The 13,996-nt window shown below is 45.1% G+C and overlaps 1 protein-coding gene across 2 annotated transcripts in view; it reads right to left on the bottom strand.

The window, feature by feature from the left end:
* The window catches only part of PCSK2 (proprotein convertase subtilisin/kexin type 2), a 211,195-nt gene that overhangs the window by 85,480 nt on the left and 111,719 nt on the right, over positions 1–13,996 (bottom strand). For both annotated transcript variants that reach the window (XM_065891978.1, XM_065891979.1), the window contains 3 exons: positions 9,399–9,512; positions 7,684–7,792; positions 966–1,003 (listed from right to left, as the gene is read on the bottom strand). In XM_065891978.1, coding sequence (XP_065748050.1) covers positions 966–1,003; positions 7,684–7,792; positions 9,399–9,512 — 261 coding nt within the window. The remainder of the gene's footprint in view (positions 1–965; positions 1,004–7,683; positions 7,793–9,398; positions 9,513–13,996) is intronic.

The following is a 13,996-nucleotide window of genomic DNA, read 5'->3' as shown; positions in this document are numbered from 1 at the left end:
ACACATGGAAAATCTCCCTTCTCTTTTTGCAATGTGGACACTCACACCTTCCAGGAAGAATGACCCGGAATTTTGATCCCCAAACACTTCTGCTTGTTAACCATCTTTCCTCTATTTAAATTCATGTTCTCCTAAATATGAGTCTTTTCAGCAAATAAATAACATTTTATAAAATACTTAGCCCTGGAAGTTACAGGAGAAACATAACTTAATAATAGTTTGGGTAATTTTAAGTGACTACCCCAATGCTTGAATAGTATACTCCCTGGGGTTAAAATAAAGCCATCGCTTATGTTTAAAAGGTTCGGAGATTTTATCGGGAAATCAGCAGGTGACTTGCTGGGTCAAAAGTCAGAGCATGGGGTTCCAGCCCAACAGCATTTACTGTGATTCCCTGTTAATGTTTGTTATGTGTCAAGGGATACTAAATGCTCTCCTCAGAGTCGTGGGGAAAGTCAGTGTGGAGTACGCATCAGCACCGAAATAAGAAGAAGGTGGCATGCTTGACTTCACACAGCTACGGGTGCAATGTGAGTTCCTGCTCTTTTTGGCTTTTGCCATCGGTTTTGTCCAGCAAGAACCCAAAGGGCTCATTCCCACCCACCATTCAACAGCCTCAGCTGGAGGTGATTTTAAACCTTGCCAAGGCTCTCTCTTCCCTCTCCCTGTACCTTTGTTCTCAGCACTTTGTTCTTTTAGATCTCAAGTTTCCTTCTTTTCTTCTGGTGAAGTCACTCACCCCTGCCTGCCGCCAGGCCCCATGCCTCGTCTGTCTTTGGCCTGAGTTGTGGCTCTTATAAGACGGGCAGTCTGGGGTGCATGCACGTGCAGGCGTGCCCGTGTGCCAGCATGCACGGCCTATGTGCGTGCAGGCATGTGTGTGCGTCTGTGCGAGTTCCCACTATGAGGGGCACCAGAACACTTAGGACACACGCGTTTCCCCACACAGGGCAGCTTGCACTTACATAGTTTGAGGCCAGGTCCGGGTGGAGATAGTCGATCCCTGCGAAAAGACAAGAGCACAGGAACAATAGGTTAATACCTGCCACGTATCCTCAGGAAAGCTGCTCGAGAAGGCGCGCTCCTTATGTGCTGGCGCCAGGAGATGTGTGTGTGTGGGGGTGAGCGCTGGGCGCCGGCTTCGAGTTTCCATCCCCGGGGGAGGGTGCTGCCCCACCCACGTGGAGAGCCAGCGGCCACCACATGTGTCAGAGGAGGGAAGCCAGTTAGAGCTTGAGGCCCCAGGATAACACTTCTGACATAAATGCCAGCTTAGTGACCCTAAGACGGATCGCTCAACAGAGAACTGATCTAAGAGAGATTTGTGGAAATCCTGACATTTCTAAAGCATCAACTGGCATTTCTTCTGAAATGGAACCGGTTCTGGGGAGGAAAAGTGATTATTACTTAACAGAGCCCGGACAGCAATGGATTAGGAGAGCGTTGCCTGGCACGGAAACCAGAGGAACACGGCTCGGCGAGAAAAGCCATTAGGCAAAGGGCAAGTGATTTCCCACGAGGTGTCCTGGGTGGGAGCTGGTTCTTGTCTCTGCAGAAGGCTTTCCAGGGAGCCTCCCAGCAGGAGTCCTGCACTTTCTCCTGGATGTGGCCCGTCTTGCTGCCCCAGAGTTGTTGCAATGGTAGAATTTTGGTCCATGAGCACTGCTGGGTTCCATTAACACGTGGATCTCAGAAAGCACTGTGAAACTTCAAAGGGCAAATTGCAAAGCTCTCATCCAGGTCTGCAGAGCCATATAATCATTGCAGCAGTGACATCAGAGAATCTAGCCCTCTCAGAAATCGGCTGGCTTCCTGTACTACCTAACATCATGGTTATGAGTGTAGATTTTGGAGTCAAAGACTCGAGTTTTAATCGCAACCACGCTGCCAACTGGCTGTGCGACTTCAGGCAGGGTGCTTGGCCTCTCTGTGCTTGCTTTCTTCTCAACCTGGTAGGGGTGAGAACAGGGTGGTCCTATTATTCCAGTGGCATTAGTAACCCAATCTATTGGGTTGCAATATTTGAAAGCCAGAAGCGTCATTAAGTCCCTATCATTAGTGGTCACCTTCAGTACATGCACACCAAGGCCAGGCCACAGTATAGCTTTGTCCTGTGAAAAAGAACTTGTATCCAAATGTATATTTCTTTTTTTTTTTTGCGGTACGCGGGCCTCTCACTGTTGTGGCCTCTCCCGTTGCGGAACGCAGGCTCAGCGGCCATGGCTCACGGGCCCAGCCGCTCCCCGGCATGCGGGATCCTCCTGGACCAGGGCACGAACCCGTGTCCCCTGCATCGGCAGGTGGGCTCCCAACCACCGCGCCACCAGGGAAGCCCCAAATGTATATTTCTAAAAGGAAGTTTTCCTTTGTTTTTCCTGGTTACACAAGTAATTTCTGGACTGGGAGTCACTGTGCTGCTGATGTTTTCATGTTTTGACATCAGAAGCAATTGCTGTCCTCACGCTGCTTGTGAGACTATAGCCAGGCCCTCCCCCCACCATCCTCCTCTCCCCTCCTGATCCAGAGATGGTCAGTGTAGGCTGTGGGGTGGAGTTGGGGATAAGCACAGGCTACGAGACCAACAGATCAGTTCTGTCCAGGCTCAGACACTGTAATATTTGTGTGGCTTTGGCCATATAGCTTCTCTGAGCCTCAGCTTCCTCACCCTTGAAATGGGAATATTGTCTACCTCGCAAAGCAGTTTTCGAGGTTGGAGCCAGTTCATTGAAAGTGTTTAGCTTGCAGTAAACACTTAATAAATTACATTTCTTGCATCCTCATTAGTACCTCAATCTACCACATTTTTAGGGTTCTGTGGATGGTACAGATGAGCAGAAATATTTGAAAAATCTACTTGGTTTTAGAGTGCTGTGTTGAAATTAAATTTTCCTATACGCTTGTGGAAATTGGTTACATTTTTTGAACTCATTATTAGGCAAAACATTTTATAACATACGGATGAGTTTAAAAGATACAGAGAATACTTTTTTTTCTTAACAGGGAGTCAGTTTTTAAAAACATGGCCTTAAATTCTGATAGTGCAAGTTATTTAGGAAAGGAATTTTCTAAGAGGCAGTAGTCTCTTCTCTGTGATGGGAAAATATTCAAGCAAAGAGGTAATTTGAAACCAGAAGGAAATCAGAATGAAAATAAGATAAATTTAGCCTAATTAAAATAAAGGATCTTTAATTAGGTTAAGGGGAAGACTGAATGTGAAGTTAGAACAGATACAGACTTTGGCCTGAGGAAGAAAATATTACTGATAGATTAAGGATGATAGACATGACTCAGAAAAAAATAATAATGAGCTAACCATGAAAATAATAACCTGGCAATTAAATAGCATTTCAATATTTTTGGATATTTGATTATCTTTGAAGGTGGAAGTCACTGAATACATCTTCTTAATCAGTTTGTTTATGTTTCGGTTCTTGTATTATTAATGTATTCACTCTTATTTTCATTCACTGGTTTATTTTCAGCAATGAAAGCCAGGTGTTACGTAGGTCCTGGAAAAACACAATTTAAATACAGAACCTGAGCTGTACAACCATCTAAGCCTCACAGTCTACAGGGGGCACTGACTCATCACCAGCCAATCATAATGCACACAAATGACAAATACTTGGTTATATTTTTGTTCATAAACCATTAGTATCTGTCATTAGTTTGAAAGTCTAATCTACAACAGTCCATATTCTCGGGAATCGCTGGCACTTCTGGAGACCTCAGGGAATTAGTGAGCTCCACGTACATATTCTTAGTTACAATGCTAATAGTTCAGCTGAGATGTATAACATCTCTGGACTCTAGTCTTCCGATGACCCCCACCCAGACAACACCTGACCTCAGCTGCATGAGAGATCCCAAGTGAGAACTGTCCAGACTTTCTGAATTCCTGTGCCACAAATCTTATGAGCAAGAAAAATAGTTACTTTAAGCGGCTAAATATTGGAGTCACTTGTTACACAGCAATAATAACGGGGACAGACACCCTGCTGGACCTTCTGGGGCCCAAGGTAGGAGAGACAACACCGCTTTTCAACATATGACAGAGTTCTAAATCTCCTGGAAGGCTGTGGGTGACTGTCTGGCCCTGAAACTTGTACCTCTGCTTATAAGGATGAGGCCCCATCACAAAGTCTCACCAGGGAGGCAGAGCCACAGGGTGGGTTTCAAGCACTGAAGATGGTGGTGAAGATTAGTTTGGGCAATTTCTTCTCTCCCTAAACCTTAATTTCTTCATCTGCAAAAGGTGGATAATAATAACACAAACCTTAGAGAATAATTATGACTGTTTCCAAATGTTAAGTGGAGCCTAGCACATAGTACTCACGAAACGCTAGTTTTTGTTTTTATTTCTGCTTGAAATCTCTCTCTGACCCTGCCTCACTGGCCTTCAATCTTACTTCCTTCACTCCATCAGCTAAAGGCCTTGACTCACGCCTTCACTGACCATCTTTGACCTCGATAGCCAGCGCCCGTCCTGGGGCTGGGTGACTCCTGTCTGTCGCCGAGTCTCATTACGGCCACATCCTACTTTCCAGGTTAAGTTCCCAACACCAAACAATTCCATCACAACAAAAGGGATGAATCATCATCATTAAGCAGGGTCCTTGCTGACATCAACAAGCCCAGAATGTCAGAGCAGACCCTTCAGAAATTCTTTCTGCCCTTTTGGCAACAGGTAGCCATGGAAGTTCTTTCCCAGAGGTATGTAGGGTATGGCAGTCACATTGAGTTGCACCTAATGAAGCACCTACATGAAAGCAGTGAGCAACTATCAAGTCATTGGATCTAGCAGAGGGGATGATGGCTGAGTTTTTGAGCTGGGCAACCAGAGACGGGTGAATGAGTATTAAAACTGTGCTTGTCCACAAATCGAACCTTCCACACACAGATCACCAACTATTTCCCACACAAGGCAGGCTTATAAAATATGACATTAATTTTGCTCTTAGGTCTCAGGGTCAGCATCCGTGTGTGTCTTTGACCTTGTTTTGGGGTGATGTCTTGTTGAGAGACTATCTGGGGAACGGTTCCACACCATCCACGTGTGTAGGCAGCTGAGAGAGAAGATGCAGCCCTGATGCTCCCAGTTCATCATCTCTGCTTCGCGTCTGTGGGTGTTTAGGCAGAAGTGCCCCACCACATGGTGCGAGGCTATGCGTCTGGACTTGCCCTTGCTGTGGCCGCTTTTGCCCCAGATGCGCTCATCTTGCTGTTCAATGCTGGGTTTGGAGAATGGCTTAGTCGTCTTCTTTTCTTCAGTTATCCTACTGAACAGGCATGTGCCGGTTTCAAAATCCTTTGTCTCTCTCCACACCAGGAGGCAGGATCTATGATATTTCTCCTCCCCTGGAATCTGGCTCTCAGACTGTTCATCCAGTGGCAAGGGGCAAAGCAATGCTTGCCCCTCCCAGGTTCAGCCTTCGAGAGGACTGGCAGCTCCTGCTTCTTGTCTTTGGATGCCTGTTCTTGGGAGCCCTGGGCTGTCCGTAAGAAATCCAGCCACCTTGCTGGGGAGGCCACGAGGAGCTGGAGGGAGGCCGAGCCATTTTAGCACCCAGTTGAGACTCCAGTTGACATTGGCCCCAGCTTCCTTCTTAGCCCAACTGTATGAGAGACCCCAAAGCCAAACAGTCCCTCTGAGCCTGGTCAACCCACAGAATTGCGAGAGTTAGCAACAGGGTGTTTGTTTTAAGCCACTCAGTTTTGGGGTGGCTTGTTCTGCAGCAGTGGACGACCAAAACAATGGGGAAGTTAGGAGTACAATTGAGGGGCAGGGGGTGCACTTTTTTTTGAATCTCAAAGGCCACTAACTCAGCAGGAGAAATAACATCAAATAGGAAATTCTGCTGAGACTTTGTAACGGGCTCGGCTTCTCAGGCCAGGAAATGTGGACCAGAGGTAGGTGACGCCCTCTCCTTAGCTCTCTTCAGAAGGGATGAAGAAAGGTCAGTCAAGGGGTCTGGAGTTAAAGAATCCTGAAACGGGCATCTCGGGGGCTGTTGGGGGTTCTGTGAGAGCACCGTGCCTCTCTGTGGCCACTTTTAAGGGTGCTTCTCTGGTCCCGCCACATCTGTGTGATGAAATGGTGATTACAAAGTATCCCAGGCAGGTTTCCCCCAAACCTACGTGCATCTTTCTCCTGGGTGAGCTGGGCTCATCCACGGTGTTTTCTAAGCCAAAGCATTAGGAAGGAGAAACAGGTAAGCTCTCCACGTTGGCACACGCGCGCAAACACACACACACACACAAACACACTCGTGAGAGCGCCTTTCTTCTTGTGAGAGCCCTGGCCACTGGAGAAAGCTTTTACATCCATTTCAAAACATCTCACACCTCAGAAAACACTGCGCATTTTTTTATGTTAATATTTAATGAGCCCACACAAAGACAGTTCTGATTTTAAGCGCGCTGACTCTCCTTGTTTTCCCATCAATCCTGCTTCAAAGGCTTGCTTTAGAGAACATAGTGTTCTTTGAGGATCTTGAGAAGAGAAAGGCTCCATTGTTTCATCTCTGTATAGACTTTATATGTAATTAGACCAGTAGTGCACAGTGGAGCTTTTACGGAGGACCCAGACAGCTAACGACAGGCAAGAATACACCCGCGACGGGACGACGGCAGGGCAGAGATGCTCCAGAATCTTGGCAGAGCCAAGGGCATGTGTAGCTAGAAACACGGCGATTCATCAAACCCATTGGTTTTCATATCACAAACTGTAAAAAAGAAAGCTCTGCTAAATCTTTGCTTGGGCAGGCATGTGGGATAGAATAACATATTGCAGGGGGCATGTATTTTAAAATGTCATCAGTTTGCTTTACAACGACTCATTCTGAAAGTAGCAATAAAGTCAAAATTCCCCAAACCCCAATCCCGTTACTAAAAAGCTGTTGCGGGGATCTAGAGCCACACTGCCTAATGGAAATTTCTGGGATGATAGAAATGAAGTTCAATTGAATTGTCACTAGCCCCATGTGGTTATTGAGACCTTGAAGTGAAACGAATGTGATCGAGGAATTGAATTTTTAACTGTATTTAGCTTTAACTAATTTAAACTTAAACGTAAATAGCCACATACTGCTAGTGGCTACCACGCTGGACAGTGTAGATCTAGAGAAATAGATGGTAAATATAAACAGAAGCCGCTTTTTTTGTTTGTTTGTTTTTTTGCGATACGCGGGCCTCTCACTCTTGTGGCCTCTCCCGTTGCGGAGCACAGGCTCCGGACGCGCAGGCTCAGCGGCCATGGCTCACGGGCCCAGCCACTCCGTGCCATGTGGGATCTTCCCGCACCGGGGCACGAACCCGTGTCCCCTGCATCGGCAGGCGGACTCTCAACCACTGTACCACCAGGGAAGCCCAGAAGCCATTTTAAAGTAAGATATAAGCAGTGGCCCAATAAGAAATTACAGTTCAATGCTGGTCAACTTTCATTAGTTCATTTAAATATTCTTAAACTTATTAATTCGATAAATATTTGTGAAGGGCATCCTCGAGCTTGAGGACCACTGATGTGGAGAAATGTGAGGATGTCGACACAGTATAGACAACCATGCCTAGCATCTGGCCATTCTGCCTCTAATTTGCATCTCCAAAACAATGAATCTTTTGTGTTCCAAAGGTGTGCAAAGACACACTTGCTTCCAGGTGATGTACAGCCTTTGAAATACTCACCATCGTCCATAATTCCAATGGTAACGCCTTTCCCTGTGTATCCCAGCTCCCAGGCTTCTGCCACATTCAAGTCAAGGCCAGGAGTACCATCAGCTTGCCCGGTATTGATCTGGTTCAGGAATTCCAAAGCAGAGAATCTTATTAGTTTGGTGTAGGTGGTAAAGCACCTGTGTGAATGTTTACTTGCCACACTCCTCAGACACCCGGTATTCCAGGGCCAGATAAAGGGCAACATCTTCCATGAAACAGGGCTTTGGGGTGTTTTCCCATCCACCTCTTCTAGTCTTCTCCCTCCATTTTTTTTTGATATACACAAAACCAATGTTTTCTGTTTTACGGAAATATGCAAACACAGTTTCAATCTTCCTATCTCTTACGACTAGATCATTATCTTTAAACTCCTTAGAGCCAACATTGCAAGAGACCCTCCGCAATCTAGAATTAAATGCTTGCTCTTGTAGCTCTTTATTTATCCCTCACTTGCAGAATTTAGTGCATGTTGTCTCAGATTATTCTTATTTGAATGTGATTTCCTCACTAAATAACAATATTCTTTACAAGAGGGAGCACGTTCTGTTTATCTTTGTAACTTCAGTACCACCACACCAAGTCTTGCTTAAAAATATTTGGTGAACTGAATTAAAGAGAGTTGGCTGAACATTGGTGCATGTTCTAACGCAAAAAAGAAAAATGCCTTCCCCCTAAAAAATCAAAAAAGAAAGAAAGGAAGAAAAAGGAACATTCCATACAAATATGCTCACTACCCTCTTTTTATGCTTTTTTGTCCTGTGTAGATTTTCTCAAAGATAAATCGTAAAAAAATAGCGAAGTCAGAGCTTGTACTGGTAGAAGCCCATAGTAATGAGCTGGCTGTTACCGTGTTGCTGAAACATTGTGTGAATGTCATTAGTTCTCTTTACAAAAATGACTGCTCTTCCCCTTCTAGGCACATGTGAAGATGACACCTCTCCAACCCCTTGGAAGCTAGAACCACGTGACTGGTTTTGGGCATTGAAATGTGAGCTCATGAACCGTTTGTCACATCCAGGCAGGAGCTTTAAGAGCCAGAGTGTGATTTGCCCCTTCCCCTCGTTGAGATGCCCATGAAAGAAGGGGTTGGGATGCAGCTGAGATGGAGCTTGGGTCCCTGGGGATTACAAAGCATTGGCTGTGAAGCATGAGTGAGAAACAAGCTTTGATTCTGTTAATCCACTGTGATTTGGGGATTGTTTGTTATTGCAAGAAACGTAGCCTGATCCTAATACACATAAGCTCATTCAGTTATGCAGATTGGATTTGTAGAATTCCATGCCCCAAAGCGTAAAGCATAGTCAAGCTCTGAAGCCCCAAGAGGGAAGTTGTGATGCATTCCTACAATGGACGGTTTATAAATTATAAACATTTATAAATTAGCCACTCCTTTTCCTTCAATATGCCCTGCTGTTTGGGTTGGTTTGGAGACACTGAGCCCCTTTTAAACATAACCAACTCACCTAAATAGGTCAAGAAGGACTGCTGGTGTGTGAGAAAATATTCACTTCACCGGGCAGGTGGGGTTTCCATTGCTAGCACCGAGTCGGGTGCTATCAATACCTATCAGCTAGTACCGAGTGGGGTGTTAGCTGACATCCCACAGAATCACGAGGAAATAGAAACCCATCTTCTATCTGAAGTTCCAAGCTGAGAAACATTAGGAATGATACCGAGATGCTTACCAGATACCACTGCTTCGTAAAAAGAGGGTCGTTCATGTTGATGTAGATCTCGTTGATGTCTCTATACCCTCGCTTTTTTCGGTTGAACCCTTCCTGTTGCAAGGCCCTCTTTACCTGGAATGACAATACTGGCATGTTACCCGAACACCCCTCTTCTGGACTTCATTTCTACAAATTCAAATTCTATTTGTATAGAATGTGTTGGGGTTTTTTTTCCTCAGCAGAAACCAAGTTCATTTCATGCACATTCTTACTTTATGATTATTTTCCAAGATCATTTACTTCTGCTTGTGCTCAACAAAGAGGCCTTGGGGATGGCTCAAAGTGAGTGTCCTTAAAATAAGAAGGAGATGGAGAAAAGTATTCTCAAGGGAGATAAGGCGGTAGGGGCATTCGTGAACTAAAACAGTGAAGCACTTCTATTAAGGAAAGGAATGTGGATTCATAAAGGGAAACAGTGGAACTGGCACAGACTATTTTTCTGGAGGGCTTCCCAGCATCTATTTTGGGAATCGGCCAAAAACAAAACAAGAAAAACCTGCCTGACAAGCCAGCAAGTCCACAGCAAAGTTCTAGAAGGTAAGTGAGGGACCTTTGAAGATAAATTGATGCTGTCCTTGCAATGAGGACACTTCATTTTGGGACAGTCAGACAGAACCCCAAGCCCTTGGATGGACATGAAACTTAGGAGCTGAATTAGGAGGCCCCTGGCAACAGCTGGGCTTTGTCCCAAACGGGAACCTTTCTTTCACTCGGGCAATAACTAGTTCATTATCCAATAGCTGTGGCTGAGCATCTACACACTCAAGGACTATGCAAATGGATAACAGGGTGTGTGCTGGGTGCTTTTAATTTTTTAAAGTTATATTTTACTTCTGAACATTCATTTCTCCTTCTTCCAGGACTCCCCAGTGCATCTGGGAGATTACCTCAAGCCCACTGGGTTCTGTGTTGGTGGGAGTGAAATTCAAGGCACCAGCCTCCTGTAAAGAATCTGAAGCCTCTCTCTGCCTCAGAGGTGCCTCAATGGGTATCTCTCTTCTAGCGTATGAATCTTGGGAAAGTGATGTGAAGGCAGAAGGGACCCTTGGAGGCTATTTATCTCAGAGGCTCACTCACCAGGCTCTCCCCATAAAAGATCCTGGCCATCGTTCCCACAGCCCAGCCTGGAGCTCCCCCAAGACCAATCCATCAGCCTCCTACAGACTGTGAGCTCCACATCCCTTTCCAACAGATTCACTTTCGTTCACAGGACCCAGAATCAATTTCTGTTGCTTGCACCCACAAACTCTGACATGGGATGAGGGAAAATAGAAGACTCCAAGTCGGGAACAAAGGGACCACAGATGTGGCCAATAACCCTCCCCTTCCTTGCTGCCCTGGAAGGCGGGGGAGGCTGTGGGAGAGTAGTTCCTCTCTACTTCCCTGCTCCACATGCAGATGTGGGAAGGCCCGGGGCTCATTTGCAGAAAAACTCTAAGTTTACGAGAAATTCTACTTCTAGAGAAGTAGTGGGTATGGCATTTGCTCTGTGAGTTCCTTGAGGGGGATTCCAACAGGAGACATTCATTGTGGCAGAGTTAACCCCTGCCCCCTGAAAGAAATAGCAAAATAATTGGAAAAAATGGGATGGATGGTTATTTTTATAACGTCACAAATCTGGGCACAACTAATGTCCATCAAATGGAGATAAATTATGATTCAAATATACCTATCCATATATGTATGTGAGTGTGTATACCCATGTATCTTCTGAGAAGCAGATGCCAAGAGGAGATTAAATGTGTAAGGATTTTGTTAGGAGAGAAAACACAAGAAAGTGATGCAAGTTTGACCCCGTAAATAAGAGAGTGAACAGGCAGAGTCAAAGTGTCCTCCACTGCCCATCCACTGCCCCATCGTCTGAGGCAGGCTTGGCAAACCTGCTGGGGGTCAGAGGCAGCTGCTGGAGGAACCCTGAGCCTCTCAGGGTAGAACTGTGTCAGCACGCTTGCATCTTCCATCCTTGGCTGGAGCAGCCGTGGAAAGTGTGGCCTGTGGTCAACACAGTGCTGGCTTTCAGAGGATGGCAGCTAGGGTCCCTGAGGTCACAGGTCTACAGGGTGTAGTCTCACAGCTGCCACCATATATACGCGCATGTATATATGTTATATATATATATATGCTTATCTATGCATTTCTGTGTGTGTGCATTCATTAATGTACAACATTTAAAATGTTGAAGTAAATGTAGCTCTTGTTGGAGCCCGGGGGGGGCCACCCCAAATTGTGCCTCGATGGCATATTGATTATTTATTAAAGTTACTTAAGAAACGGCCAATGCAAGAGGTTCACTCTGACCCTCCTTCCTGCCTCCCTAGAAGCAGGAAGTAGATCTCTCATATGAAAGGTGCACTCCCTGCAACTGGAGGTAGGAGAACACCCTATCACCAGAGACGGGGAATTCAAAGCCAAGGAGCCTGTATAGACAAACCTTCTTACTTCTTTCATTCACTACCTCAAGCCCCAATTCTATTTAGATTCTTCACTAACTGGGCACCCAAAACCTGAATTTCTTCGTCCTGTCAGTTTTTCCCAAATTTATTGTTTCTTTGTCTAAAAAGTATAAAAGCTTCTATGAGACCTTCGTATGCATCAATTAAATTGTGTTTCCCGTTCATCCGTCTCATGTCTGTGTATTATTAGTCCAGCCATAAGAACTCAAGAGTGGCAGGGAGGAGATTCCCCATCCCCTACATTCTCAACCTGTAAAGAACCACAGCATGCCCCCTCAAAACTTCCTGTTACTGTGGAAGCAAGTATTCAAGCACCTTGGGAAAGAAGGAGCCGGAGCTGGCCGTCCATCCTGAATTCGCAACTTCCCATTTCAGTCCCACAACCAAGTCTTTACCTGCTCTGCTCACGGATGGGAGCCTTGCCTGACTTCCCCAGAAGGGTCCCCATTATACTGGACTCATGTCGGAAAACTCCTCCACAAGTTGTTCCCAGCAGCGTAAGGACAGGAAGACTTATCTCAGATTCCATCTTTTCCAATAACAGTGGAGGAATGGCTATTACAATACCACTCCAAACCCAATTAGACCAAGTGCATTCTAACGAAAGGCTGTTTAAATTCATTTCCATAAAATTAATTTTTAATTCCATAAATTAGGTTTAATGGAAACCAGTGATGCTTTGGGATGTTGTGCTCCCTGGACAGCACCCTCCTTGCAACTCAGAAGCACCAAAGCGTGACTCGAGGGTCTGCCATTTTGCACCTCATGTTATTAAAAATCAGGAATCCTAAGACACTGCAGAGGGCTTTCTGAATCCTGACCTCAATGAAGATCACAGTTACAATTCCAAGAGAGATGAACACCTTTAAGACACATATTTTTACTTGTTACACCAAAAAAACTGGAGAAGAGTGTTCTCCCCCCACAATAATGCTATGTACTGCCATCAGTTGTTTTCATTTTTTTGGGTTCTTGTCCAACCTTAACTTGCATTTTAACCTAATTTTTACATAATAGTAATCATACTATAGATAAAATTGTGTATCCTTTCTTCATTAAGTATCTAATCATAGAAATTTTAATATGTTGCTACATAGCTCTCATCTTTTATTTTATTTTTTTTGGCCGTGCAGCATGTGGGATCTTAGTTCCCTGAACAGGGGTAGAACCCACACCTCTTGCAGTGGAAGTGAGGAGACTTAACCACTGGACTGCCAGGGAAGTCCCTCTCATCTTTTAATTTTTAGTGACTACCTAAACATTCCATAGAGGAATGTACCATAACTCACGCAACGAGTTTCCTCTTACTGGTCATCTGGGTTTTTTTCTATTATAAGTGAGATTGCCATGAGCTGAGGGATGAGGTTATGAACTAGTTTTAAAGACCTCTGGGGAGGATTTCAGTGTTACAGTTCTATGTGTGATAAAGCTCTTAATGTCAAAGAAGTATTTCCAAGCATTTATAATCCTCCCTCACATTATAACCAAAAGGCCACTTTCATTCTCTTTTCTCTCTCCTCTGAATTGTGACCTTTCACAGACAATTCCTTTCACTACCACTTAGATATAGTACCAATGACATGCATACAACTTAACCATAGCTTCTTGCCTTCTCAAAAAAAACAAAAAAAAGTAAAAACCATACAGCTAGCTTCAGTAGAATTCTCCCCCAAGTTGGCCCATTGACCTAAAATTTTTTTTTTTTTTTTTTGCGATACGCCGGCCTCTCACTGTTGTGACCTCTCCCGTTGAGGAGCACAGGCTCTGGACGCGCAAGTTCAGCGGCCATGGCTCACGGGCCCAGCTGCTCCGCAGCATGTGGGATCTTCCCGGACCAGGGCACGAACCCGTGTCCCCTGCATCGGCAGGTGGACTCTCAACCACTGCGCCACCAGGGAAGCCCTGACCTAAACATTTACACAAATAAAAAATATAAGAAAGCAGGTGTGTGTGTTACTGGGCATTATTTTATTAAAAATGAACAGAGGGATATTCTACAATTCCGGTTCAAATTTTAAACCTGAATTTGACACATGTGCAAACACAGATTTTACCCGAACAACACCCACTGCCTTTGCTCTCCTGGTGTCTCTCCTTAATTAA

This window comes from Phocoena phocoena, chromosome 15, assembly GCF_963924675.1.
Source record: "Phocoena phocoena chromosome 15, mPhoPho1.1, whole genome shotgun sequence".
Lineage (NCBI taxonomy): Eukaryota > Metazoa > Chordata > Mammalia > Artiodactyla > Phocoenidae > Phocoena > Phocoena phocoena.
This window is presented reverse-complemented; position numbering and strand designations above follow the sequence as displayed.